This window comes from Thunnus thynnus, chromosome 2, assembly GCF_963924715.1.
Source record: "Thunnus thynnus chromosome 2, fThuThy2.1, whole genome shotgun sequence".
Classification (NCBI taxonomy): domain Eukaryota; kingdom Metazoa; phylum Chordata; class Actinopteri; order Scombriformes; family Scombridae; genus Thunnus; species Thunnus thynnus.
The window spans coordinates 10,035,224-10,063,125 of NC_089518.1; the positions used below are offsets into that span (position 1 = coordinate 10,035,224).

Genomic DNA, 27,902 nt, shown 5'->3' on the forward strand with positions numbered 1-27,902 from the left:
TTTGCGACTGATGACGTTTCACAAGAACACAAGTACAGACAAGAGCTCAGACTTATAAAAGCTTTAGTCAAATTGGCTTCAAAGCCTGGCGGTCTTCCTGGGCGCTTGATTAGTTGTGACCCGGACGTGACGTCAACAAGTTCTTCCTGCATCAGGACCGGCAAGATGGCAGCGGACACGCAGGTTTGTGTGGCTGGTTTTTGATAACACGCTCTCCGCGTACAGAATAGTAATTAAGTATTGTAGACACCAAATTCGTGGTATATTGAGTGCTGCTATATTAACATCGTGGTGTGTTTCGGCGTTTAATGAGTAACACAAGCGGAAACCAACAGTTACATAGCTGATTAGCCGTTAGCTGAGAGCTACGTAGAGTATGACTCCATCAGACTGAGCAGCTGCTGTGTTTGACGGTAACCTGCTCATACTGACACAGGACTGCTTTCGAAACACAGTGAGAAGCGAGATGAAGGCTTGTTATGATAGTAGCGTCTTCTAACTAACTGACCAAGTGCTTCAACTCGCCGTCATTAACTTTAGTTAGACTACATTCCCCAAGCTTGCCACACAGTCCTATAAGGTGATGAGATGAAGCACCGCCCTCCGTGTGCTATTAGCTGAATTGTTTTGAGTGGTTCAAATTCTCAGCAGATTAACCTGCTGACACAGTGATAGTGTTAACGATACTGGAAATCCCTTTGTCGACCACCAGTTGATCTAAAAGTTCAGCCTTCACTGTTTACTTCTTTGCAAAGGTGCAGATTCACAAAAAATGTTTTTTCCCTTTTCTCTCAGATTTTTCTCTCCTTAAAACAATATTCTCCTCACACAGCACGCTTTAGACAAAACATAAAACTGACACATTTATAGGTTTTTTCAAACATACTAACTACAGCTGAGACGACTAGTCAATTCATTGAATGGTTGATTGACAATCTTCTTTTAAATCAAATCCAGTTTTTTTTCCATAGTTCCAGCCCCAAAAATGAAAGAAATTGCTGCCCTCCCTTTTCCCATATGATCATGCACTGAACACCTGTGGATGCTGGACTGTAGTTTGGACAGAACAAGCAACTATTTCTGCCATTTACTCTATCAGTAGACCAGCAGACCAGTTTTCCTACTAACTGTGACTTTTACTCCAGGTTTCAGACACGCTGAAGAAATTTGCCTTAAAAGTGACTACAGCCAGTGTGAAGGAGCGCAAGGAGATATTCGGAGAGCTGAAACGGTGTACAAAGGGTAAAGGTGAGGGATTTTGTGTCATCTCATTTGCTGCGCAATAATCTTTGGTTTAAAATCAACACTAATGTTAGATCAAATATCTATTTTAGAGTTACCAGAGCCTGCCATTAAAGGCCTGTGCAAGCTCTTCTGTCTCACTCCACACAGATATCGGTAGGTGGCCACTTTCAGTCACTAGAAAACCATACTTAACACAAAAGCATGATCCCACACAATGTTCTAGTTTTTAGTGTTTGTATCCTTTGTGTTTACATGTGGATGTGTGTGTATTTCAGAGATGCTGCCTCCCGCAGAGAGCTCCTCTCTGTCATTGCCCAGCTGGCTGACAGTCAGCCTGACATCCTGGTGACCAGCCTCCTCCACTGCCTTCTGAACAGTGGAGTCATCAGCAAACATGGAGAGCCCAGGTGCGGCTCTGAACTTTATATTCAAGTTTTGTTTTTTTTTCATCTAGATCATCATTTTTGACAGTAGTTGCAGCACTTAATAAATACATACATTTACAGACCTACAGAAGAAAATTGATCCACACCATAGCTGAAATCCCATCATCATAGCACTGTCAGCATTAGACTTCTTTTGTTTTTAACTGTTTTGACAGGCAAGAAATGTATGGTTTTTATGATATGACTGCTGTTAACTAATTAAAAAACAGGAACTAAAAACAGATGTATCATTGCATAAAAAGGAACATTTAAAAAAAAACAGACTACAGATTAAATTAAAATGTGTGTGTGTGTGTGTGTGTCTAGGAACCTATTCTTTGTTTCATTTTATCCTGGTTGTTTCTTCCCTCTCATGTTTGCCATATTATATTTTCAGTAAAAGCACAGGCTCTGCCGCCTTCATCGGCTTGTCTTGGACTTGCCTATTAGTGCCCATTGTGTTTTCTACGCCAGAGAAAAGAGAAGGAGCCATCTGGAAGAAAATGGTCAGTAAACTGTCTTTTTAAAATTGAAATGACATCATTGATATTATTATTGTCTGTGAAAAATCCTGTTAATGCTTTGTCTGCCTTCATCTTTTAGATGGAGGTTCAGAGCCTCCTTGTGGCTGAGGTGGTGGGTGGAGCCAAATCTATGGCTCGGAAATCAAGCCTCAAGAATCTCAGTCACCTCTGGGAGAAGGTGAGTATAGAACACACCAGCACTAAAAGACACAGGTTGACGTAAAAGGAGCCTGCTCCAGCCTGATCAGACTGAATTGTCATTTTGTTTCACTTCGGTCATTGACTTGATCTAAATCACTAAATAAATCAGAGTATTGGGGGCGATGCAGGTCAAGAACATGTTGCTGTTGTCGGCTTGTAAAGTCCAATAACAAAAGACATTGTGATGATAATGGTCTATATACATACAGTACCAGGCAAACATTTGGACTCATCTTCCCCTTTATCTGAATGAGAAAGTATCTCCAAACTTTTGACTGGCACTATATTTAATCCAACTCGGATCCTAATGCATGTTCTAAGAACATATACGCATAATTGCTGGAAAGTTCTGACATGTTGTTGTTTTCACCAGAACCCTGGACTGGTTGATCAATACATCGGCACTCTGTTGAGTCTGGACCAGAGCCCTACTACTCTGGCCATGCTGGGGGTGTGTTTAGACTTCTGCACAGCTCAGAAAGACAAAGCTACAATCGAGAAGCATAAGGTGAGTTTTTTTCAAGTTCGCATTTTTAGTCTGATGTTGTTGATCAGTGCATTCATATGTTTTTTTTCTCGGATAGATATATTTTGTGGCTGCAGTGCTCATATAACTTTGTTTACTGTTTTTCCAGAGTGCCCTTTTGGATCTGTACATCAAGTCTGTCCTTATGAGCAAGACAAAACCTCAACAGCACATTTTGGACAAAAGCGGTTCCCTGTTGCGTCATGTCTCCCACTCCGAATTCAAGGAGCTGCTGCTGCCTACTCTGCAGAAGACAATGCTCCGCAGTCCAGAGAATGCCATGCAGAGTGAGACGCTTTTATTTTCTGAGCAAAATGTTTAATATTCACCTGATTAATTCTCAGGCAGCTCTCACACACCGGCTCTGATCTCTTGTCTTATCTCTTACCAGCTATTTCCTGCCTGCTGTCCACTGTGACCCTAGATCTCAGTCAGTATGCCATGGATATAGGAAAGGCCATAGCAAGTAAGACTTTAATGCATGCTAATTTCCATATAGAAAATAAAAATGAATGAGAAGCTCTAATCAATGTAGAACATTTCTCGGTATTTAATGTCTGTTGTGGTCTGCGTTCCAGGCCAGCTGAAAGCCAACAACACCCAGTTGATGGAGGAGGCGGTGCAGGCCATGCAGAACCTGGCCCAGCAGTGCAGTGACCCCACCGCTGTGCAGGACATCGTCACACACCTCTTCAAGATCCTTGGAGGTGAAGCAATTAATTTCCCTTATAACTGGTCAACTGACACATGATTGTTGTGTATGACAAATATCGTAATGTGCAATGTTTGTGGTTGCAGGCTCTGAGGGAAAGCTCACAGTTGTCGCCCAAAAGATGAGTGTGTTGTCAGGTAAGAGGCTTTGCCAACAGTTTTAATTATGCAATTATTATTCATTAAGATAGAATTGCAAACGGACACTTTTATACCAGACGATTTTTTTACTGTAGGAATTGCCAGTTGCAGCCATCATGCTGTGTCAGGAACGTCCAGCCAGACTCTCAGCTCTGCAGTCACTGTGATGTTCATCCCTTATTTACAGCAAGAAGGTATCATCACACTTTCATTGCTCTTTCCTCCTCTTCTCCCTGTCCTACTGTATAAGGTTTGAATGACTTTAAGTAAATTATCTTTAGAAGTCACAAGATGAACCCATAATGCAAGTTTATGTCTTTGGCCATAGCATAATGTTTTAGTCAAATACTAACTTTTCTTTTTTCTTTGTTGTATTTAGTTCATGAGGGAACTTTGGTGCATGCGGTGTCTGTGCTCTCCCAGTGGAGCAGTCGCCTCACAGTGGAAGTTCCCTCCGCTCTGCTGGACTGGTTGAAGAAGGCGTTCACCCTCAAGACCTCCACCTCTCTGGTTCGACATGCCTACCTTCAGGCCATGCTTGGGGCTTTCAAAGGTCAGTCCACGCAGGAGCCACTACATGTTGAATGTACAGATTCTGATATTGAATTGAAATCACACTTGACGTGCGTTTCTAATAAACTGACCTGTTGCCTTATTTGCTGGTTTTCAGGTGACACTGTGGCCCAGGCCTCAGACCTCATGCCGTTGCTCCTCCAAACTGTGGAGAAGGCTGCGGCACAAAACTCCCAGCATGCCCTGCTTGCAGAGGGTGTTGCAGCTTCTGTTCTCTTGAGTCGACTGGCTCTGCTGGACACACAGACAGGTGAGGCTTTTTTTTTGTTTGTGGAGCCTGTTGGAGAACTCTTGGAACACAAGGATCAGAGGTGGTGAAGATTTTTTTTTTTTGTCTTTTTTGTCTCAGCAGAAGCTAAATTCTCCAGCTTTTGGAACCTGGTCTTAGATGAGAGGAAGCCGCTATTCACTACAGAGAAGTTCCTCTCACAGGCCAATGAAGAAAGTGAGGCAGTTTTCAAAATATCTCACTATCATCAGCTTAAAGGCTCATGAGTGATTTTTAAAATGTGAAGCAATGAAATAATGGCTTGTTTCTGTCGTTAGCTCTGCTCACAGTGCTGCTGCTCTGTGAAAGGCTCTTCTTGGACCATGCCCACAGGCTTAACACCAACAAATCACAGTGAGTCTGACCTTTTCTTTACCATACAGAGTGTTTTGCTCCTGAAAATGTCACAGAGCGCGTGTGTACTCAATTTCAACAATGCTTACACAAGCAGCTATTGTTAATGTTGACATTACAGCACATAAAGTGGCAGTTGCTGCATTATAAATGTAGTCCCTCTTCAAATCTCTTTGCCATTGTTGTTGCTGTTAGTTCAAATGTGCATAATCAGCTCATCAAAATAATGCAGGATACTCAGGGTAGCCATCATGAGCATGCAAACACAGTTACAAGCAAGTGCTTTTTTAAGTGGTAGTGTACACTAGTTTTTACTTTTAGCATTAACTTGATTAACTTTGAACATTGTTTTATGGGATATATATTAAAATGTGGTTTATCAATGTGTTTAATCATGTGAATTTATGAGAAACCAGATATGTTCCATCCTATAGCAACAATGCGACTTTCTTTTGTACTGTAGGTACACATAAAAACACTGTATGTGAAGAAAGTCCTAACATGCACTACAGGTTCAATACAGTTATTACCAAATAATTATAAATGATACATAGATGAACCTCATTCTGTGACAGAGCTGAAGTTGGTTATGGTTATACAGTCAGAAAAATGCAGAATACAACATTTTGATCATGGATTTGTTTCATTTACTTTGATCCTGTAGAGCTTTAATCACAAGTCAATTTTCTCACACGTAGGATGTATCACCATGCCACAGTTGTGGTCCTGTTGTCTCGGAGCTGGCGTGTGAGGAAGCGGGCACAACAATCTGTCAAGAAGCTGCTCTCCTCCCTGGGCGGATCCAGCCTTGCCCACGGTCTTCTGGGAGAACTCCAAGTGGTCATCAACAAACACAAAGTACAGGCCCTAGACCTTAAAAACATTAAGCCACATTTACTCATAATGTGAAATTGTACATTTGCATGTTTGGTAGATATCCTGCTCCCTTGAACAGTTGCTAAGTGTTTTTGTATGTTGTCAGGTTTTGCCCCAGGACGTCCTGTTGTCAGAGTCAGGAGAGCTGGGTGAGCTGGGCCGCAGCTACGTTCCTCCACGTGTCCTGCTGGATGCTCTGTGTGTCATTTGCTCCACTGCCAGCCAATGGGGTGACTCCAATGAAGCAGAGAACTTGGCCATGGAAATCCTCATAGTCACTCATCATCCATCCATAGGTATGAGAATGAATCTGCTGCCTACTTATTTACCAAAATGACTCCTTTCCTTCCAACACCAGGTTTTTGTAGTTTTAATAAAACTGGAATAGTGTATCGGTGCTCTCTCCCATGTTTTACATCTCGTCAACTCTGTGTGTAACTCTTTCAGTTGAAGCTCGCCGTGGCCTGTGGCCGATTCTGCTCTCCTCCATGAACATAAAAGCAGAGGAATTTATAGAGAAGAATTTGGAGGCTATTCTGCCACATCTGCTGGAGGTCAACGCAGACAACCAGGTCTCACAATAACAAACACCTCCTTACACTGCATTTACATATGATTTATATACACTGTTGGGGAGAAACTGAGGTCGTTTAAAAGATAAATAAGCAAAGAAAAAATGGAATTCAAATAAGGACATTGGTTATTAGCTCTTAGTGATGTGTTTTAAATGATACCTGGATGTTTAGTGGTCATTTGTTTCTCCTCAGGCGGTGAAAAATGCTGTTGGTGCCCTCTCCAGCCTCTCCCCAAACAAGCTGTTACCGCGGGTTATCAGTCATGTCACTGAGGGGCTTTCCCAACCTGCTCTACTTAATGTCACCAGGGAAGAGTACGCCATCATGTGCACACCTGAGGGAGTACTGTACGACAACAGCATCATTCAGAGGTAACAGATAACCTCTCCTAACACTCTGCACTTCTGAACTCAACAGAAATCTGTGTCATTTTCTATTGTCTCTCTGGCATTCATTTACTCCTGTCTTCCTTCTCTGCATGTGCTCCAGTGCCCAGAAGGAAAGCACCAAGAAGGTCAACATGAAGAGAGAGAACAAGGCTTACTCCTACAAGGAACAGATCATTGAACTGGAGTTACAGGAGGTAGTTTGAAGTTATTATCAGTGATGTTCTTCAGTGGTGTTAATGTCTGAATAATATTTTAAATGTTTTAATTTCTTTGATCTTGCAGGAGATGAAAAAGAAAAAAGGCATCAAAGATGAAGTGCAGCTAACCAGCAAGCAGAAGGAAATGATGCAAGCCCAGCTTGACAAGGAGTCTTCTATTCGCAAGAGACTTCAAGGGGTATGGAAGCAAAGTTACCAAAAAGATATTTCTAAAACCAAGTCCCAAGGTGTGACTTTCTTAATTTCTCCTCGTTGACCTGTGGCGTTCTTCTTGCTTTTCCCAGCTGAATGTGGAGTTACAGAGTGTGGTGGGTCTGCTGGAAGCCACTCTGATAGAGAGACCACCTCAGATCACCAGGGAGCTCCCCGCCATCCTCCAGGTCCTAACGCCTCTGCTGAAGTCCCCTCTGGCTGCTCCATGCATCCAGCAGGTGTTCTTGGACATCGGAGTCTGCCTCATGCCCCAACAACTCCACCATCTCGGTACACAACATGTCTTGGTGTATTGTATTACATTGATAGACACAGCTTTGTCCCAGCAGCATAAGTTTATATCATTCTTTTTTTTTTCTTCCAGCTGTGCTTGTGGGACATGTGACTTTACGGTTGCTGAAGCCAGAGTGTGATCTGGACCAGGCTTGGGGACAGGAGGACCTGGACACAGCAGCCAACCGCACTGTGCTGCTGATGCACAACCACACTGTCCCTCAGAGAGAGGGCAAGACTGGTGGTGAGGACACAAAGCTTCAGATGGTTTTTGACAGTTACAATATCAACTTAACACATAGACAGATATGCATACTTTTTTTTACAAATCATGTCAATTTCTGGCTAATATTGAGTGTTTAACATTGTTTGAATATATTCAGACCATCAGAAACTTCACTGTATTGTCCCTTTTCCCACTTACTTTAAGGAGTGTTTCCTAATGCACAGCTGGTAGACAAAAATCATGTGAAAAAAAAATGCTGAATTCCTGCATATTGTCAGCACAGAGTTTATTAGAGATGCATTTTGGTCATGGACCTTTGTCAATGATTTATAAAAGCATCTGCAAGTCAAAATCTGCAGAATACAAATGGGGAAAAAAATAAAATAAATAGAAAAGTATTTCTAGAAAAGATTAGATGGGCGTTTTTTCCCAACAAGAAAAGTTCAAGTAGGGGAAGCAGATCAGTCAATAACCAGTCCAAGTGCCATATCAGATCTAGAAATATCTTCATAACCTTGAAGAAAAACAAGACTTATCTATTAGTGAAGACAAGAACAATATAATCTATTATGGAAATATTGAGTAAATGGTCTAATATTCCAAAAAAAAAATCAAGTCAGTATTTCAAACGAAAACTTTGAAGTAAATAGTCTGATACACATCTAGCCAATATTTATAAGAGATAATATGAGATCTTGCAGTGCAGGAGATGCAGAAGAGCAAATATCCCAACGATTTGTCATTAAAATGTAAAATAAGACACCTGACTCATTTCTGGCATACTGACTGCTTTCTTCCTTTTTCCAGACGTGGCTCGACTGTCTGCGCCGGCTTTCTCCGTCTGCTTCCCTCTTCTCAACGCCACGCTCAGGGAGTCTTCAGGCAGCACTGAGGAGACAGAGAATTTGATGACCAGATCCTTGCAAATCATCAACGAACATTCCCAGCTTCGGGCTAAGACAGATGATGACACTACCATAGATGAGGTAGAGACAAACTTTTCATCTCTTTCCCATTTTCTTTTGTCTTCTCTTGACTTGCACTGAAAGATGATGGGGAAATAATAATTGATTTAAAAAAAAAAACAAAAAGCTTTCTGCAGAGACATGCTGCAACATTTATTTACACAGTCTGCTACATAGCTGTCTTTTGTGTTTGCGCACCTTGTTGACAGCTATTAAGTAGAGCCGTTGCTCTATAAAAATAAATGGCATAGAAAATGAGAGAGGTTTATGTGACAGTTACTCCCATTTATTTTGTAGTGTAATGGATTTATGTGTTTTTCTACTTTCAGAACGGCCCAGAACTGCTTCCACGTGTCTCCATGCTGCTGCTACTGACCAGAATTATTTCCACAGCCACTCCGAGACTCCAGGTAAACAAGACACTTATCAAACATAGTTTCACTTCATTCCAAATTCAGACATTTACTTTATCTTGTTGATGGACTGATTTATCCAGATTTCAGCCTTACTATTTGACATCTTAATGATAAAGCAATGTTTTCTATACAGTATATATCCATACATGCATTTTATTTAATATTTATTTAATATTTTCTGGCTACAACATTACTGATTTGGATTCTCTATCATCAGCATTGTTTTTGGCCGCAGCAGGCGGCTGTTTTTAGAGACAAACCTCTAAAGACACACTGTACTTTACCTGCCCAGTACTAAATGGCAGACAAAGTTAGGACTAGCCAGTGAACATATCAGAGCATTTAGCAGCTAAGGAACCAGATATTTCCCTCCAGAGTTGGTTAAGATTAAAAACAGAGCTAAAAGGAGAGGGAATATGTGACTTACAGTGGCCTTGTTGCCCGAAACACAACTCCAAATGTTGCTCCATGTCTGTTGGATGTTTAAATAGGCAACAAAGTTTGCCACATCAACTTGAAAGGTAATATAATGTCAGTGTTGTGTTCACAGCTTGTTGCCGCTGCCCAGAAGTGGCAATGAAATCAGTTATTGCAGGTCTAAACAAGAGTTTGGAGTAAAAACATTTTTAAAAATCCATGTTGTTGCTTTTCCCTGTGATATGAAACTTTTCACTCTCTGGGTTTTAGGTGTTGGCGTCTCAATGCCTGACTGCGCTGTGTGCCAGTGCTGGAGGAGGAGAGGGCTGCACTGTAGCAGAGCAGTCAGAGATAGACGTCTTGCTCAACGCACTCCTCTCACCCTGCTTCTCTGTCCGTGATGCTGCTCTCAGGGTTAGCTTCGGATTAGTTCATTTTAATATTGTTTGGCCTATCACCAGGAAGAGTAAACAGAGGTTTATTACAGACAGGGAAAGTCACCACATTTGATGGTTTTCAGCTGTTTTTCTCCGTAGCTATTAACACTGAATGTCTCTGTGCGTAGGGATTGTTGGAGATGGAGTTTGCTCTGCCTACGGACAGCACAGAGGCCAGCGGACTGAGTTTGTTGCGCAGGCTCTGGGTTGCCAGGTTTGATGTTGAGGAGGAGGGACGAGCCTTGGCTGAAAAGTATGTGTTTTGGGGTTTTCTGATGTTTCTTTGGCTCCTTTCGTCATCTGAGTGCTCATTTTGTACTATAACCCATTTGTCCCTGCATGAGTGTCTAAGTGTTTATAATAAACTGCTCAGGATTTGTAAAAATAGCAGCTAAGCAAAATTCTTCACTTCTCCCTTCTCCTCAGGCTCTGGGAGTCTCTGGGTCTGGAGTTGGTCCCTGACCTCTGCTCACTGTTGATTGGAGATGTCACCCACCATGAGGAGGCCGTCCGTTCTGCTGCGGCTGAAGCTCTGTCGAGTGCTGTGTCCCAGTACAGAGACCAGTCTGCCACAGTGCTCGGCCAGCTCACTGAGCTCTACCACCAGAAGCTTTATGTAAGACCTTGCCAACCTGTGAATACATTCTTACTAATGGATGGATCTGTGTTCAATAACCAAAGGATGATTGAATAAAAAAATATATGAATTTTTTAATTTAAAGAGACCCCCTCCTGTGCTGGATGCCCTGGGCAGAGTCATCTCTGAAGCTCCACCTGACCAATGGGAGGCCAGGTAAGAAAGACTAGCAACAGCGTTAAAGAGACATTGATCTGATAGAATCTCGCAGCCTTTGCAGCCAGCTTGTTACATTCATCTGTCATTTTGAGACAGATCATACAATTCTCTCAGTCCTGGGAGTTTGCTTTAGTGGTTATATGTCAGATATTGCCTTGAAAGCAAATCCTATTATAACCGGGAGTACAAGAAACTCTAAAAATCTGTAAATAAAATGTTTATGTTCCTTCTTGTGCACTGAGCTCTTCTGTTACACACACTTTTCCATCAGGTGTGGCATTGCTCTGGCTCTGAACAAATTGTCCCAGTACCTGGAAGAATCTCAGGTCACCCCTCTCTTCCTCTTCTTTGTTCCTGATGCTCTGAACGACCGCCACACTGAAGTGCGGCGCTGCATGCTGGATGCTGCCCTCTCAGCTCTCAACACACATGGAAAGGTAAAGCTCACTGCTCGCTTTTCACTGCATAAACACACAGATACATTTCAGACATGTATCGTATGAGCATTTATATCTTTATAATATATATCTTTATTTATTCTGCTGTCCATGTGCATGAAATATGTGCTGTGTGTAACAGGACAATGTGAGCTCCCTGCTGCCAGTGTTTGAGGAGTTTCTGAAGAACGCCCCCCAGGACGCCAGCTACGACTCTGTCCGTCAGAGCGTTGTTATTCTCATGGGCTCTTTGGCCAAACATCTGGACAAAAATGACCCCAAGGTCAAACCCATTGTGGCCAAGCTGATCACAGCACTCTCTACACCTTCACAGCAGGTAAGCAACTCATCCTGCTTCTCTGCTCCACACTTGATTAGAGTGTCCAACATTTAAGAGTTTCAATAAGTAAAGAGTGTTCAACATTTAAGAGTTTCAGTAAGTAAATAGCAGAATGTTTAAAAATGATGGGAAAAGATTAAAAAATGAAGTTATAAACCACATGAAACATACTGTACAACACATTATCTCATGTGGTTTGTTATTTTTCATGCAGGTCCAGGAATCTGTGGCCAGCTGTTTACCTCCTTTAGTACCTGCCATCAAGGAAGACGCTGCAGGGATTGTAAGGAACCTGCTGCAGCTGCTGCTGGAGAGCGACAAGTATGCAGAGAGGAAAGGAGCAGCGTACGGACTGGCTGGCCTGGTCAAAGGACTTGGAATCCTGGCGCTCAAGCAGCAGGACATCATGACCACACTGACCGACGCCATCCAGGACAAGAAAAACTTCAGACGGAGGGAAGGTTAGTGAGAATTATACAACCACTGATCTGTTGGGTTTTGTATCAGTTTATACCTGATTTTGCAGATATTATGTATGTCAGACTACATTTTCTTCAATATATCCACCACACGACCGCCAGGAGGCACCATCTACTGGTACTCAAGACCTCAGCAACAGGAAGACCTTGTAGGACAGAAATTTAAAAAGTCTGACCAGCTGTTTGTCTCTTCCAGGGGCATTGTTTGCCTTTGAGATGCTGTGTAACATGTTGGGGAAGCTGTTTGAGCCGTATGTGGTCCATGTGCTCCCACACCTCTTGCTCTGCTTTGGAGACGGAAACCAATATGTCAGAGAGGTAAGCCGGCACATCTTCTCCTCCTGGCAATTTGTCTCTTTTCAAATTATCCCACGTCCTTCTCAAAGAATATAATTTTGATTTATCATCAAAATGACACTACACAAAATAACACTTAAATAACACTAAATTATTAGTCTTTCTGCACCATCCGGTGTTTCACACCATCTACATTAAAACATAACAGGGTTAGCCCAACATAAAACTATTCAATTATTTTTGTCCTCAATCAGTCACGGAACTTGTGTGAAAATTGTTTGAGCCCCCCTCCTCTCACCTCCACCAGGCTGCAGACGACTGTGCCAAGGCTGTCATGAGGAACCTGAGCGCCCACGGTGTGAAGCTGGTCCTCCCCTCTCTGCTGGTTGCCCTGGAGGAGGAGTCCTGGAGGACTAAAGCAGGTAAGGAGCACCTATAAGGAGAGGGTTCCTAGGCAAGCTGGGAATGTACTGACGTGATGACAAACTATTTAATCTTCTCCAGGCAGAGACAGACATTTCCTGTACTACATATTCACTCTTATCTTGTCACTCTTTGAGATTATAATGCCATTTGGAATTATTGTAAGATACATTATTATTGTCTTGTTGATTGTGATAATAGTTATGAAGAACTGGGTAATAAATTTTCATTCTATACATTTTTAGATACCAGTATGGTGACGGTACAGTCAGTCACTATTGAATAAGTTGTCCCATCATACAGTGGATTCCCGTGAATCACCCTCCTCTTTCTTTTAGGCTCGGTGGAGTTGCTGGGTGCCATGGCTTTCTGTGCACCCAAGCAGTTATCCTCCTGTCTGCCCAGCATCGTACCCAAGCTGACTGAGGTACTGACTGACTCCCATGTGAAGGTGCAGAAGGCCGGGCAGCAAGCCCTCCGACAGATCGGCTCCGTCATCCGCAACCCCGAAATTCTTGGTAAAACTCATGAGAATCAGAGTTGCTACCACAGGAGTTTTGTGTCCTTTTAAAATTTTCAAAAATGTTTAAAGGACCCAAGAAGGCTTTAAAAACATACAAAACATTTTTTTCCCTGTATGGTGAGACAATTTCAGGGTGTTCGTATGCCCACTTCAAATTGTTACAGGGTTAGTTGTACAATATTCAAAACAGATTTTTATCAGGTTGCCCACTCATAGTTTAATACCACCATATTCACCCAGATTTGCACTGAGGATTCTCATAGACATGCAATACATACACAACATACAATATAATGCAGTCCAACAAGGTTAAGGGTTATAATCAGAACTATTCTTCTGTACTTTGTATTTTGACATTTCCATAGAGAAAATTCAGTAAGAGTAATTTAGTGAGCAGCTACCAGAAATGTATTGAAAAAAATGCCAGATATGAATAAAATTAGACTTGCAATCAAGTACGTAAAGTTTTGGGAATGTTTCCCCACTAATGTTTGGTGTACTTGTGTTTTGAAAACTCAAAATGAGAAATAATGATAATATTGTTTCTTTCTCAGCCATTACCCCCATCCTGCTGGACGCTCTCACTGATCCCTCCAGGAGGACCCAGACCTGCCTGCAGACGTTGCTGGACACCAAGTTTGTACACTTCATTGATGCCCCCTCTCTCGCCCTGATCATGCCCATCGTCCAGAGAGCCTTCCAGGATCGCTCCACTGACACTCGCAAGATGGCTGCCCAGATCATTGGCAACATGTACTCCCTCACTGACCAGAAGGTATACTGCACTAAAATATCACAGTGACCCAGGCCCTCAAACCAGTGTTTTCTGTGGGCTTGCATTTTGGTTATAATAAACCAATATGTACTGTGTATGTGTCGTTGTTTATAGGATCTCTCACCCTACCTGCCTAGTGTCATTCCTGGACTGAAGGCCTCTCTGTTGGACCCGGTGCCTGAGGTGTGTTTAATGATGATAAATAGAGCCCAGTAATATGTGCTTTGTGTATGTGGGACTCATGCTGTAGCTGCTCTTCTTCTCCTCTCCAGGTACGTACAGTCTCAGCCAAAGCCCTGGGTGCCATGGTAAAGGGAATGGGTGAATCCTGCTTTGACGACCTGCTGCCGTGGCTCATGGAGACACTGGCCTCCGAGCAGAGCTCTGTAGATCGCTCTGGAGCTGCTCAAGGTCGGTTTCATCACTCATTCCCGCTGTTGTTTCCAATTTGCTCTTAAATATAATTTTTCAAAAGAGTCACTGATGGATGCCTGTCTTCAGGTCTGGCTGAGGTGATGGCCGGACTGGGAGTGGAGAAGCTGGACAAGCTGATGCCAGATGTGGTGCAGACAGCCAGCAAGGTGGACATAGCTTCCCACGTCAGAGATGGCTACATCATGATGTTCATCTACCTGCCCCTCACCTTTGGAGACAAGTTTACTCCCTATGTTGGGCCCATCATCCCCTGCATTCTCAAGGTATTTGTTCCTGTGTTCAAAATGTTTTGTTGTTATTTGCCTCTTAGCCCTGACTCTTGTCTAGAACTGTCTATTGGAAGTGCAACAGTGGTGTAGGCACTATTTAAATGATCTTAATCATCATTTATGGTAGAATGCATTGAAGACAAGCTATAGATACAGTGTCTATAAAGGGTCTCTTGGACATTTTCGTGTTCTGTTGTTTTATAATATTGAATCACGTGGATGTATTGTAAGATATTTTGGCACTGATCAACAGAAAACTGTCAAAATATTGGATGGAGATCACCTGTGTGAAAATAGTTTAGTTTAAATTAATTTTTATCTGGAAGCTGACTAGTCAATGTCCCAAACAGTTTATTTACTTACTGTGTATCATTCTGCACATCACATGTCATTGCAGCTCAGTAGTTCTTACCCTCTCTGTCTCCATTTTGTCAACCAGGCTCTGGCTGATGAGAATGAATATGTGAGAGACACTGCACTGCGAGCTGGGCAGCGCATCATCAGTATGTATGCTGAGACTGCCATTGCACTGCTGCTTCCTGAGCTGGAGCAGGGCCTGTTTGATGACCTGTGGAGAATCAGGTCACACTTACATACACAGTAATTTGTTAGAGATTGAATAAATGTCACCCTTGTATTGACTAAACTGTGCGTCCATGTTGTTGTTGGTTTGCAGGTTCAGCTCTGTGCAGCTGCTTGGAGATCTGTTGTTCCATATCTCTGGAGTGACAGGTAAGATGACCACAGAAACGGCCTCTGAGGATGACAACTTTGGAACTGCTGCATCCAATAAAGTATGAACACATTTATTTCTTCAGCAATTCTTCTATACATCCATCCAGTTAATAAAAGGAGGTATTTTTAGTCTTTATTCCCACTTAACCTCTCCATCACAGCAGTGTGGTGTGGGTCTGTGAAGAATCTGCACTTACATTGATGTTTTAAGCATTGCTGAGCTTTGAGCTTTTCCCTCCCAGGCTATTATTTCAGCTCTGGGTGCTGAGCGGCGTAACCGCGTCCTCTCTGGCCTCTATATGGGTCGTTCAGACACCCAGCTAGTGGTTCGACAGGCGTCCCTCCATGTGTGGAAGATTGTGGTGTCCAACACCCCCCGAACCCTCCGAGAGATTCTCCCAACCCTCTTCTCCCTCTTGCTGGGCTTCTTGGCTTCCACCTGCCCTGACAAGAGAACGGTACGGCTCCTTTTCACTTCATAACCCACTCAGTAGAGTTTTTACATTCTCTGGTTTGCAACTGTCGACAGTATTTGTGTTTTCCTTTATCTGTGAAATCACCTGCACCCTTCTTTGCTGACCCTAAGTGTTTGTGTGTTTTCAGATTGCTGCTCGGACGCTGGGCGATCTGGTGAGGAAGCTGGGAGAGAAGATTCTCCCAGAGATTATTCCCATCCTGGAGGAGGGGCTGCGCTCTGACAAGAGCGACGAGAGGCAGGGTGTCTGCATCGGCCTCAGTGAGATCATGAAGTCCACCAGCAAAGATGCGGTTAGTCTTACAGGCGCTGTAACACACACATTTCTCTGCCAGTTTAAAAGCATGTAGGAGAGACACCACAAACATACTCAGCATGAGAGACCCTCAACATAAGTCATAAATAGTTAATGGTGAAAGGGGCACTCCACTCATTTTAAATGTCAAAGTTAATTTGCTGCTCAGCCAGTGAAAATGGTTATATAAAATCTTCTATGGCTCTGATGAAACTGATGATGTCATCAGTGCTATCTTGGAGATTACAAAAAGCCTGTGTCACAAATTGAGCCTGCGGAGTTTGAAAGACGTGGCCATTTACCAGACAAGGAAGGTCTAATGAGAAAAAAGGATCAAGTAGCATTATGCAAAGATGTGATTTGGAGCTTGAGCCATAATTGGGACTAAAAGTCAAGATGTCTCAGCCTCTGCTGCATCGATTTTGAACTTTCTTTTTAAAATCTGTCTATTGCGAGTTCCCCAATTTTATGTAAGTACAATACTAAGTTGCTTGCGTACCCTTTTATTTTTGTTTATTTAATCTTTATTCAGTCAGGCAGTCTCATTGAAATTAAGATCTCTTTTTCAAGAGAGACCTGAGAACAAGAAACATTCATTAGACATGAACACAATCAGCAGACAGAAACAATACAATTACACAATAAACAAGAAATGAATAAACAGTTACAAGAATCATAAAAAACATCAGATAATAAAGCTTTAAAATCTCTAAGAGGAATGTAAGACTCAGGTTTGAGGGCAGTTTGCAGTTCATTCCATTTAAAAGATGCATGGTACCTGATACAAGTTCTTGCAACATTAATGCGAACATGAGGGATATCTAAGGTTAAGTAGTTACTGGATCATGTGCTGTAGTTACTAGATTTAAATGAGAGAAGAGATGTGAGGTAGTTTGGAAGTTTCAGCAGTAGAGCTTTATAGATGAATAACATCAGATGGTTATTTCTTCTTGTCTGTAAGGAAGTCTAACCAACCGTGTGATACAGAGAACAATGATGAGTACGAAATTTGTCATTTGTGATAAAGTGTAATGCACTATGATACACAAGGTTTAACTGCTGAAGTGTTGATGGGGCAGCATGACAATACAGAATATCTCCATAGTTAAGGACAGACATGATGTTTAACCGAACAATAGTCTTACAGTTGGGAGAAGACAGACAACCTTTACTTCTATAAAGGAAGCCTAGTTTGATTTTTAATTTCTGAGTCAAATGTTGAATATGACTCTTGAATGATAGTCTGCTGTCAAGCCAAATTCCTAAGTATTTGTATGACTCAGCAAGAGTAATATAGGTGCCATTTAAAGTTTTAATGGCAGGATTGTCAGTCACTGATGGAGGTGGAGAATACCATGTACTTGGTCTTTTCTGCATTTAAAACTAGTCTGTGATTAAGGAGTGATATTTGGAAAGCATCAAAGGCAGACTGAAGATTAGTGAGGGCCTTGGCTGGGATAGAGCCTGGGGCATATAAAATTGTATCATCTGCAAAATATGGACATTGAAGTATTGATTAGGGAGAATTATGTTATTTATGTATAATGCAAACAGCAGTGGACCAAGGATAGACCCTTGTGGCACCCCATTTCTGATGGCAAGAGGGCTTGACTGAGCACCATCAGCAACAACAGTTTGAGTTCTCTCTGTAAAGTGCGACTTCATATAGACTAGTTTATGAAGTAGGATTTTATGATTCAGTCATTTGCATTAGAGGTCAGTAAAGAGTGCAGCAGAAAATTGTTTTTTTTATCCAGGAAGGAGACAATGTTATCAATGACTGAAAATGCAGTTGTAATTGTGCAAAACCAGACTGCTTTGGCTGTAGTAAGTTCAGTGAATCAGTAAAGGTGCGTAGTTGTAAACTGACCAATAATTCTAGGATTTTTGCTTAGAAAGGAAGTTTAGATATTCGATGGTAGTTGTTGAGATCAGAGACATCACCACTTCTGTGTAAGGGAACTACTAAGGTGCTTTTCCATGAAGCTGGAATCAGGCCTGTTAAAAAGGTTTGATTAAAAATATGTGCTAAATGTGGACAGATTAAGGGGCACTTAGATGAAGAAGATATGGGTCAAGATTATCTGCACCAGTGTTTTTGCTTGCTTTTAACCCAAGCAGAGCTTTGTGAACATCTGCATTGCTTACCAAATTTAAAGAAAATTTGTAGTCAGAAGAAGCTGAGAGATTGGGGACTCCCTCTGCTGGACAGATATGGTAATTGTCTACAGTGAAAGACCAGAGGAGAGGAAATTGTGATTAAAAGCTTCAACTATGAATGATCTATCGGAAATATGACCAGATACTTGTTTGTTTTGTGGTGGGAGATGTGACCATGATGAATTCTTAAGAGATGCTATATTTTTCCAAAGTGTAGTGGAACAATCACAGGCACAGAGAGATTTCTGATAAAAATTTGATTTAGCCTTCCTAATCATGCTGGTGCAAATGTTTCTTTGTTGCCTAAAGGTTAACCAGTCCTCAGAGGAGCCACTGGATCTAGCCTTGGACCAGGCTTTGTCTGTGTTGTGGATGGTAGTGGAAAGTTGTCCAAGGACTTTATCTGTTTTTAATTTTATGGGTTTTTTTATAAAGTGGTTTTCCAGTGCTATGCAGGATCAGTAATAAAGTGTTATCAATTTCAGAGATGAACAAATCATTTTAAAAAATCCTGAAGATTGAAATGCTTATAATTTCTTGTGGTGATAATTTGAGATTGAAATTTAGGGAGTTTGGTGTCTCTGACACAGGTGATGGGACAGTGATCACTAATGTCAAGGGCAAAAACTTCAGAGGCAGGGTATTTATGTGGTCTGTTAGTAAGTATGATATCAATTAATGTGGAGTTAAGAGTAGAGTGGGGGCAATAGATACCAACAATGCATGAGAGGCTAATTGTAGAGCACTTTGTTCTACTGGAAAAAATGCTATATAAGTGCAGCCCTTTGCCATTAACCATGTGAAAATATATTGCCTCTCATTTCAAAATCCAAAATAAACAAATACAATAAAAAGATTTATATGTTTTTCACAACCTGGTCAATTTTGAAATCCTAGTTTACACCAGGAGTACGAGACATGACACCTGATTGAACTGATGTTTCTATTGTAGGTGCTGGTCTTCTCTGAGTCCCTGGTCCCCACAGTGAGGAAGGCTCTCTGTGACCCTCTGGAGGAGGTCCGAGAGGCTGCAGCCAAAACATTCGAGCAGCTCCACGCAACCATTGGTCACCAGGCGCTGGACGACATCCTGCCGACCCTGCTCAAACAGCTGGTGAGGAAGCGATGACACAAACATTCAGCAAACAGTTTATGTTAGACTTGAGCAATGAATAATACATTAAACGTCTTTTCCCAGGACGATGAGGAGACAGCTGAGTTTGCTTTGGACGGCTTGAAGCAAGTCATGGCTGTGAAGAGTCGCTCTGTGCTGCCTTACTTGGTGCCAAAGGTGAAGTTTCACTTTCAGGTTTTCCTTCTTTAGGCCTTATTATTGTGTCTGGCTGTGTGGCTGACTAAAGCAAATGTTCTCTCTGGTCATACCAGCTGACTGCTCCTCCTGTCAGCACTCGTGTGCTGGCCTTCCTGTCCGCTGTGGCTGGAGACGCTCTGACACGTCACCTTGGGGTCATCCTGCCCGCCCTGCTCTCCTCCCTCAAAGGAAAGTTGGGAACAGAGGATGAAGCACAGGTAATACCAGCATCCACCGACCATAATGGCTACTGCTGCTGTTGAGTTTGAGCCTCATATCATTATTATATCAGTTATTAAGGATAATTGTTTTTTATCGTACTTTGTGATAACGTTGATTTTATACCTGAATACCTGCTTCCCTCCATGTCAGGAGCTGTGCAGCTGTCAAACGGTGATCCTCTCGGTGGAGGATGAAGTTGGCCAGCGCATCATCATAGAGGACCTGTTGGAGGCCACACGAGGCCCTGAGCCCAGCCTCAGACAGGCTGCCGTCACCATCCTCAATGCCTACTTTGCTCGCACCCGTTTGGACTACAGCGCCCATACACGCACCCTGCTATCAGGCCTCATCCGCCTCCTCAATGACTCCAACACAGAGGTCTTGTCTCAGAGCTGGGACACCATCAACTCCATCACCAAGGTGTGCTGATGTGGCAGAATGTACATGTTTACAAAATTTGGTGCAAAAACAACACAGCACAGTTCATACTTTATTTTTGAATCAAAAGGCAAATGTAGACTTGTTTTTCTTGTATAGAAACTGGATGCGAGCAGCCAGCTGGCTATGATCGATGACCTACATCGAGACATTAGATCAGTAGCTGGAGATGTAAAGGGTCAGCACCTGCCCGGTTTCTGTCTGCCCAAGAAGGTAAGAAGGCTCCTCCTAGTTCAATAAAACTGGGACCTCCTCACAGCATGATGATGTCATTCCTTTGCCCTTCCTGCTACTAGGTTGTAAAATAACTTAAGTTTTCCGTGACACTACAGTGAACAGGAATCTGGTTCCCATATGTCACATGTTACTGTAATTGTGTACTCACTTAAAGAAACCATACTTCCTTATTTAGCTGGCGGTATCAACCAGCAGATACCAATCACATTTGTCTGTTCAACCCTGCAACATAACGTTTACCGTAGCGAGCTGTTTGCTAGCTCAAAATGACTGCTGTACACTTTGGGTATTAGTGCTGGAACATTACAGTGTTTTAATTGATTGGTCAATCAACAGGGCATTAAAAAGCATTAAAGCAGTTGTTAGATATTTAGGAAAATATAATTGCTTTCTTGTCGAGAGTTAGATGAGAACATCTATATCAATCTCATGTCAGTACACTAATTATGAGAGACTGGACACTGCTAGCCTGATTCTGTCCAGAGGTTAAAAAGTCCACCTAGCAACACCTCAAATTTAATTTCAGTCTTTATGCTACGCTAAGCTAATGTAATGTAATGTTCTCCCCGCGCCTGCGTGGGTTCTCTGGGTGGGTGCTCCGGCTTCCTCCCACAGACCAAAATACATTCAGGTTAGGTTAACTGGTGACTCTAACTATCCTGTAGGTGTAAATGAGAGCAAATGGTTGTTGGTCACTATATGTTAGCCCTGTGATAGACTGGTGACCTGTCCAGGCTGTACGCTGCCTCTCACCCAATGTCAGCTGAGCTTGGCTCCGTGACCCCCTAGAGGATAAGTGGTAAAGAAAATTGGACAGACATGAGATTGATATCAATCCTCTCATCAAACTCTTGGCAAGAAAGTGTATTTTACAAAATTTCGAACTATTCCTTTAATCAACAACTAGTCAATGAATTTATAATTTAAAATTATATGGTCCCTTAAATGTGAGGTTTTGCTGCTGTTTCTTGGTTTATATAGTGGTGAATTGAATATCTTCGTTTTTCACTGTTTAGAATAAACAAGCAATTTGAAACATTTTTCACTATTTTCTTACATTTTATAGACTAAAAGATTACTTAATCCAAAACATGGATATATTATAATTCATAAAGAAATAATTGTTGCTGCCCTGCTCATTAATGCTGTATGTTATGTTCTTCCTATTTGTTTTCACAGGGTGTGATCTGTATTCTGCCTGTCCTGAGAGAGGGTGTCCTAACTGGCAGCCCTGAGCAGAAAGAAGAGGCAGCCAAAGCGCTAGGAGCGGTCATCAAACTGACCTCCCCCGAGGCCCTACGGCCCTCTGTCGTCAACATCACTGGACCGCTCATTCGTATCTTGGGTGACCGCTTTGCCTGGACAGTGAAGACGGCTCTGCTTGAGACTCTCACCCTACTGCTGGCAAAAGTCTGTTATCTGTATCTCCCCATGGGACACCTAAATGGCCAAATACTGTTGAAAAACACCATCATTTCTCCCCGCAGATGAATGAAGTATTAGTTGGGAGGCTAAGTCACATTGGCTCTAACCTCTGGACTGTATTCCTCCCCCAGGTGGGCATCGCCCTGAAGCCCTTCCTGCCACAGCTGCAGACCACCTTCCTGAAGGCCCTGCAGGACTCGAGCCGTGCTGTGAGACTGAGGGCTGCTGAGGCTCTGGGCCAACTGGTTTCTATCCACACCAAGGTTGACCCACTCTTCACTGAGCAGCTCTCTGCCATCCGCAATGCTGAGGATTCAGGAGTCAGGTGTGCACTCTTACAGTAGAGCACTGATACTGAAATCAATGAAATTATTTGGGAGACCGCTTAATATCATTAACCCTCAGATATACAATGCATATAAGATCATTGGCCCTAATTTGATGACATTAGAGATAATTTCCAGTGATTTACAGAAAATAATTGTGAAAATAAGAAATCTAATTTTCTCTTCTAATTCTGATAATTTTGGCGGTAATCATTTCAGAACCATTGGTCTGAAAGATGTGTCTGTGAAGTAAGCATGTGTCCACTCGTTGCAAAAAAAGTCATAGATAGAGGGAGCATAATGCTAAACCTGCATATTTTTTATTTGTCACTTGGGGGCAGTACAACAAACTATAAACACATAAACATATCTTCATCATATTAAGTTTATATGGCAAACATTTGCCTATTTACACTTCCAGCACTTCAGTATTCACTCTCCTAGCTCTGTTTTTTGTTTCCACCAACTAATGAGGAACGTACGTGGGTCTCTAGCTGCTAAATGTTTCAGTATGTTCACCAGCTCGTCACTAATTGTGCCATGGTTTATCAGAGTGTTTTAGCTGAAAACAGCTGCCTCCTGCTTCTAGAAATAAGGTTGAGAGCGGTGAGAGTGAACCAAAGCAGTATAAAATTCTGGGCTATAAAACCAAATCAATGAACTGGAACTGCAGAGTTGACACTACAAGCAACACCTTTCACATTACACATAGTCATCCGATCCATAATTAACATTGAAATATTGATTAGTGCAGTTTTAAATGGAAATCTGAGTGGTATTTGTGAAATGGTCACAGCCAAAGACAAGCACACCCCCTAGAACAATATACCAAACTTCCCTTAAACAATGTGTGGTTTGACATTTAACATGTGTGGTCTTAACTAGAGGCTGATATTATTGGCCAATACATCACAGATATCTGTATCAGCATATATTTTGGCAGATAGGCCTATTTTTAAACTGTAAAATGTCCTACTCAGTAAATATTTCAGTCAAAATTCCTTCATAACCAGGGATGATGATTATAGATTCAGATTGATGTTTTGGAAAAAGCTGTTAACAAAACAAACTCCATTCAGTAGCTGTTCTGGAGCTGTTGATCATTTTACATGATCTTCCTCAGCAGATGGAGTTGCCCAGCTATCATGGACATTTTTTGGTACACTTTAAGGACATGCCTTCCATATGGGCTTAAGTATTCAAAACAGCATTAATTATTAATAAACTTTGAAAATTTGCTCATCCAGTATTGCACCATATTTCTAACACAAGAAACACAGTCATAAAATAAAGGAACTTGATGAAATGAAATTGGGTTTACATCTCTAATGCTTGTGTTGTGTTCTTTACCCTCTCACAGGGAGACTATGCTTCAAGCCTTAAGGTTCGTCATCCAGGGGGCCGGGTCAAAGGTGGATCCAGCCATCCGCAAGAACATCACCACCACATTACTGGGCATGCTGGGACATGATGAGGTATGACAGGGGGAGCAGATGCCTTGCAGCTTCAAGTAGTGCTGAGGTTTTTTTTTTTTTCTGTGGTAACACGCCTGTTTTTCCAGCCCGAGGCCCATAATAGCTACTTAATACTTGAACGACACAATCATAGATTTAATAATACAATTAACAAAAAAAAAAGTGTAAATGTATAAGCAGTCAGAACGGATTTCACAGAGAGCTGTTTAGTGGTGTAGTTTCTTCTGTGATCACTGTAGAAAAACGGAAGTTAGCAGAGAGGATGTGGTTTTCTAAAAAGGTGGCTTTGAGTCTTCATGTCAGTTTGAGAATAAATGACAATGTCAACGTGTGTGTGTGTGTGTGTGTGTGTGTGTGTGTGTGTGTGTGCGTGCGTGCGTGCGTGCGTGTGTGTGCGTGCGCGCGCGCATGTAGGATGCAACTCGAATGGCTTCAGCCGGCTGTGTTGGTGAGATGTGCGCCTTCCTGTCAGAGGAGGAGTTGAGGAGTGTGTTACTTCAGCATGTCTTGGGTTAGTATTTGTGTGCAAAGCTGTTGTCACATCATCTTCTCTTCTCTGACTTCAGCCAATAATATACGTGTATAATTTCAGGTTTGAATACATATTTTTGTAGTTAGAAAATGCATGTGGTGTACAGACTGAAATTAGTATTATTTCAGTTTAAAAATGTGTATTTTTACTTAGTTTGAACACAGTATTCTTGATGGATATTGTAGTAACACTTCTCATGATATATTTGTCCAAGATAACTGTATCAAGAAAGTCTGAATCTATCTGTGTGTGTGTGTGTGTGTGTGTTTTTATTCATTTTCTGCTGCTCCCTGTGCATCAGCAGCATATTGAGAGCACATGAGCTAATCATTTTTATCCCTCATTTTAGCGGACTTGTCTGGTGTGGATTGGATGGTGCGTCATGGTCGTAGCTTGGCCTTGGCCATAGCTGTCAAGTGTGCTCCTGAGAAGCTGTGTGGGAAGGAATACGGTGATAGTGTGACAGAGACTATTTTGAACAACGCCACTGCTGACAGGGTGAGGAGAATGGTGTGGTTAACGGCCCTTTGCTCTTTGGACATGAAAACATTTCTTCTATCTGTGTACATATATCCACTGCTACAGTGAATATCCTGAATAAAGCCACTTGTTTTTAACGCTTGTACACAAATTTAATAAACAAGCTGTAACTTTTAATTTAGTGTGCTTTAGAGGTGCTGGTACACAGATTATTTTAACCTTTGGATGGAGCCAGGCTAGATGTTTCCTCCTACTTCCAGTCTTTATGCTAAGCTAAGCTAACCATCCCCTGACTGCAGGTTCAGATGTAGCATACATACATGAGAGCGGGAACAGTCTTTTCATCTAACTCAGTAAGAAGGCAAATAAGACATTTTTACCAAAATGTATTTCTGAAACTCTAATTACATACCAACCTGTCTATTGTCTGAACAAGCCATTCAAAAAACAAGAGCTGCAGATTGTACAGATTAAAATACTCTTCAATAGAAGATTCAGAATAATTCCAAAATGAAAGTGATTAATATTTGTACATTTTCTCTATCTTATGAGCATCAGTACACACTGTGATTCTGCTTCTCTTCCAGATCCCCATTGCCACCAGTGGGATTAGAGGGATGGGATATCTGATGCGGCATCATCTCAGAACAGAGGGAGCCAATAGTGTTTCGCAGCGCATCATCACACAGTTTGTCAAGGTAAAGCAGGAACTGTTTCATTCAACTGATAATCACAGGCCATTTACTTCCCTTTTGCTATATTTGTATGTGTGAGGAAGTGAGTGCTAATAAGTCACAAATAGTTCTTCATCCTATTCTCCCAGGCTTTATGCAAATTATATAGGGCTGGAAAATGAAAAGTTTAACTGAACTTACATAGGGTGTTTGTGGATTTAGGTTTAGGATTTATGCAGAGCATTCAACATTGATTTATTTTTATAATAGGTTATTTTTTTATGATCACAGGCGAGCTGGAGCCTGTCCCAGAACACATGCTCTCTGTGTGAAAGAGAAATTAAAGCTGCGCTAATCAATATTTCATACATCAAAAATGGGTCAAATCACCATGTGTAATGTGAAGAGAGAGAATTATCATTCTACTCTGCAGTTCCCCTCAGCTCTACAGTGTTTTAATGTCTTTCAGCTCATTGTTTTGATTTTACGCTCTAAACTTAATTGTTTTGGTTCACTCTCACTGCTCTCATTAGTGTTTTCAGCAAAAAAAGTTTCAATAAGCTCACTTTATGCTACCTGCCCAGCCACTAACTGCAGGCAGACAGTTAGCTGCTGATCATAGGGTAGCTAAAGAGCCAAATATTAAAGTTGGTGGAGACCAAAACGGAGCTACGAGAAAAGTGAATACTGGACTCTCATTTGTCGGACGGCCAATAGCATGACTCCAAATAAATAAGCAAATGTTTGTCAACATGTTCTCTACAACAACTTTATAATGTGATATTAAGTCAGTGTTGTGTTTTCAGGGTGGTCCCAAAAAAATCAGATAATGCTGCTTTAAAAACTGTTTCATTAATTTTCATTAAGGAATTAAAGTTTAATGGTACCAAGCACAAACAGTGACTCAGCATTTGTTACCTGATGTACAACCTCCTCTTTATATTGTAGTAAGCGGTTATTTAAACAAATGTTTCTCTATTTTTTTTACTCAATTATCGGGTCAGTAATAGTATGTTAGTGTGGTGAAATTTGAGTTTATAGGTTGATAATTCCAATAGTAACTGGAACATAAAATACATTCATTGATGGAATTCAACTCCAGTTGAGTCAAATATCATAAATCATCAATTCCACAAAGCATACACATCCAGTTATACACTAAAATCTCATTATGAGAGATGATATCACACTGATCAGTTATCAGGGAGATATAAATAAAAACATAAGGCCATAACAGAGAGTGTGTAGGAAGATGAATATTGCGATGAGCGCCTGTTTCAACAGTGCTGGTAGATGGAGGTCTTGTGTTGTGACGCATGATGTCTGTATGACCCCATAGTGTCTTCAGAATCAGTCCAGTGACATCAGACTGGTGTCAGTGCGGGTGCTGTGGTGGGTGTTCAGAGACCCAGCCACGCCCTCCATGGAGGCTGTTCACATCAAGCCGCTGCTGAAGAGTCTGCTGGACAACACCAAGGACAAGAACACGAGCGTTAGAGCCCAGAGCGAACACACCATCGTCAACCTGCTCCAACTCCGCCAAGGAGAGGAAACCATGCAGGTCAGACTACAGACTGTCTGTAGTAGAAGTTACAGATGGAGAAAATGCATTCAGAAAAACACTGTTGTTCTGATTTTCAGCTTTTATCTCTTTCTGCAATTCAGGCTGTTACTGCCATTCTGGACTCTGCAAGTAATGACCTGCTATCAGAGTGTCACCGCCGGTCTTTGAAGAAAATCGCCAGCCTGCCGGACTCCAATGAAGAGATAGACGACACCATCCTAACATGATGGAGCAGGACTGAACCGTGAAATAAGATTGACTGACATGTCATACAAATCTCCACTGTATGACAACCCCAGATACACTCACCACATATGCCCATGTTGCCTTTCATGGACAAGGGCTGAGATGGGAAGTGTGTTTTGACTGTATTTCCCACATATTCCCCAATAAATTCCTCTTTTTTTTCCCTTACTTTGCTTCATTGTTTTAGCGGCCTTCAAACCCAATTTATAACTTTTTTTTTTTTTTTTTAAATTTTAGCCCACAATGCGTAGGTTACTCTCCTGTACTTTCAGAACAAGGCCAATTCTGTTTTGACTTATCAGTGTGTTTTCACTTACTTATTTTACCAAAACAATTTGGAAGATTTATGACGCCACTGTAATGGAACATGACCCCTTTCATTAAGTTTTATTTGGACTTTGTGTGTGAGAGTTGTTTGGGGGGAAAGCAACTTCTTATAAGAATAAAAATCATTCTTATGTCAGTGATACGGTTGTAAAAAGGCAATACAAAATAAAAAGATCTTGATTTCATAATGCAGTGTGTGAAATATTGGAGAGCTGTTTTTCTTAGGGTGGGG

At 41.8% G+C, this 27,902-nt stretch overlaps 1 protein-coding gene across 2 annotated transcripts; it reads left to right on the top strand.

Moving 5' to 3' along the window:
* gcn1 (GCN1 activator of EIF2AK4) lies at positions 1-27,858 on the top strand. Of its 2 annotated transcripts, none has more exons than XM_067602104.1 (57): positions 1-183; positions 1,146-1,248; positions 1,335-1,398; positions 1,521-1,652; positions 2,068-2,176; positions 2,274-2,372; positions 2,769-2,903; positions 3,031-3,208; positions 3,313-3,387; positions 3,500-3,628; positions 3,720-3,770; positions 3,869-3,967; positions 4,153-4,326; positions 4,444-4,596; positions 4,696-4,791; positions 4,893-4,968; positions 5,667-5,826; positions 5,951-6,140; positions 6,292-6,416; positions 6,612-6,790; positions 6,909-7,002; positions 7,091-7,204; positions 7,311-7,509; positions 7,604-7,756; positions 8,546-8,724; positions 9,033-9,113; positions 9,807-9,950; positions 10,102-10,226; positions 10,400-10,589; positions 10,696-10,766; positions 11,041-11,206; positions 11,349-11,543; positions 11,761-12,007; positions 12,222-12,343; positions 12,630-12,744; positions 13,084-13,263; positions 13,823-14,043; positions 14,158-14,226; positions 14,316-14,454; positions 14,545-14,741; positions 15,187-15,329; positions 15,424-15,541; positions 15,725-15,940; positions 16,086-16,250; positions 19,365-19,526; positions 19,611-19,703; positions 19,799-19,942; positions 20,097-20,366; positions 20,484-20,597; positions 21,801-22,031; positions 22,178-22,371; positions 23,733-23,847; positions 24,262-24,358; positions 24,729-24,877; positions 25,447-25,557; positions 26,873-27,094; positions 27,199-27,858. In XM_067602104.1, exons 1-57 carry the CDS (start codon positions 166-168, stop codon positions 27,322-27,324), a joined length of 8,016 nt encoding a protein of 2,671 aa, XP_067458205.1. In that variant the 5' UTR covers positions 1-165; the 3' UTR covers positions 27,325-27,858. The 2 variants fall into 2 exon arrangements, with proteins under 2 accessions (XP_067458205.1, XP_067458213.1); XM_067602112.1 differs by having other exon boundaries at positions 4,699-4,791.
* The last annotated feature ends 44 nt before the right edge of the window (positions 27,859-27,902 follow it).